This window comes from Eurytemora carolleeae, unplaced genomic scaffold, assembly GCF_000591075.1.
Source record: "Eurytemora carolleeae unplaced genomic scaffold, Eaff_2.0 scaffold1979, whole genome shotgun sequence".
NCBI lineage: Eukaryota > Metazoa > Arthropoda > Copepoda > Calanoida > Temoridae > Eurytemora > Eurytemora carolleeae.
In genome coordinates this window covers 6,193-7,516 of record NW_019397875.1, presented here as the reverse complement: position 1 = coordinate 7,516, position 1,324 = coordinate 6,193, and the positions used below count along the sequence as shown (strand labels likewise).

Genomic DNA, 1,324 nt, shown 5'->3' with positions numbered 1-1,324 from the left:
GGGTTACTTTTTAGAAGAAGGAGGGAGGGGTGTATTGTGTTGGATGGGGGTAAACTTTTCAATTTTCTTGCCATGTTTTTCTATTTAATTACGGAATTTTAGGCATAATTGCAAGTAACCCCAAATTGAGCCTGATTCATGATGGTAGCCTTAAAACCTGCTTCTAGCTTGAGAAGTTTAAAATTCTAGTTATATGTACAGGTTTACCCACAAAGGATGAGACTTCAGAGACTACTGTAGTCAATTTATACTTTCTGTATCTTTATATTCATGATTCCCATCAACTGTAAACTTGCTTTATTCTTTGCCAAATCATTAAATAAGCCATTAAAATACCAAATATTAGACAGAAGACTTAATTTGAACTTGGAATCGTCATAATTTAAGAGTTTTTGGTCGTCTTTGCAGTCTCATCTTTTGTGGGTAACCCTATAGTAGAAATCCGCAATTAACTTTAACAGAGAAACAAATATCTATTTATGCGGAATAACATCATGGGATTAAAAAACTTAAATTTAAACCTTAAACTCACAAACAAATCATATTTTCCCACCATATTCATTATTTTTATAGTTGGTCTGCCTCGTGAGCGAATTTGGAATCTGGTGGGCAGGAAGAGGTTGACCTGCCTCCTCTATATTCTCTGCTATATCTGGTTTGTCAATGGTGCAACATATTACGGGTTAACACTAGCATCTGGGGATATAGGTAATTACTTAATATTCTAATCTAACTTGAAGTTTTAATTTTGTTCTCATATCTTATACAAATTCTGTGCTAAAAACTAACTTAAAGAAGAAAACATTTTTATATTTTATATTTTATTGAGACGTAAAATCAAGTAACTCTTCATTTATAGAATGGCATGCCTGATTCACAACGGTGCCCTTAAAAGCTTTGTTCAATCAAGAATGATATCCATGCTTTCTCGTTAAAAATTGGTTATTTTCGCATGAGGTTTCTCTATAAAAAGTGGCTTGATGATTTCTTGCTGCATGAACTTGAAATTGCAACAATAGCCCATCTGTACAGGAACTGATCTGTATACTGGAATGGTACTGGGGGGCCTCGCTGAGCTTCCAGCCCTTGTCCTCTGCTACATCTTCTTCCTGAGGCTGGGGCGGAGGCTAGGGTTGGCCTTGTTCATGTTCTTCAGTGGGTTGTCTTGTATTCTAATTCAAGCGGTGGCAGGCACATCCGCAGAATATCTAGGTAAGATGTTTTTAGTTTATAATGATTATAATTAAGATTGTTGGAAAATGGTAGATGACTATCATTAATTATTAAAATTATTATTATTCTTATTGTTATTATTATTATTATT

General features: G+C 34.4%; 1 protein-coding gene across 1 annotated transcript in view; it reads left to right on the top strand.

Annotated features, from left to right (window-relative positions):
* The window catches only part of LOC111716171 (solute carrier family 22 member 15), a 6,919-nt gene that overhangs the window by 5,220 nt on the left and 375 nt on the right, over positions 1 to 1,324 (top strand). The window contains exons 6-7 of the mRNA XM_023491600.1: positions 574 to 708; positions 1,033 to 1,212. Of these exons, the coding sequence (XP_023347368.1) occupies positions 574 to 708; positions 1,033 to 1,212 (315 nt within the window). The remainder of the gene's footprint in view (positions 1 to 573; positions 709 to 1,032; positions 1,213 to 1,324) is intronic.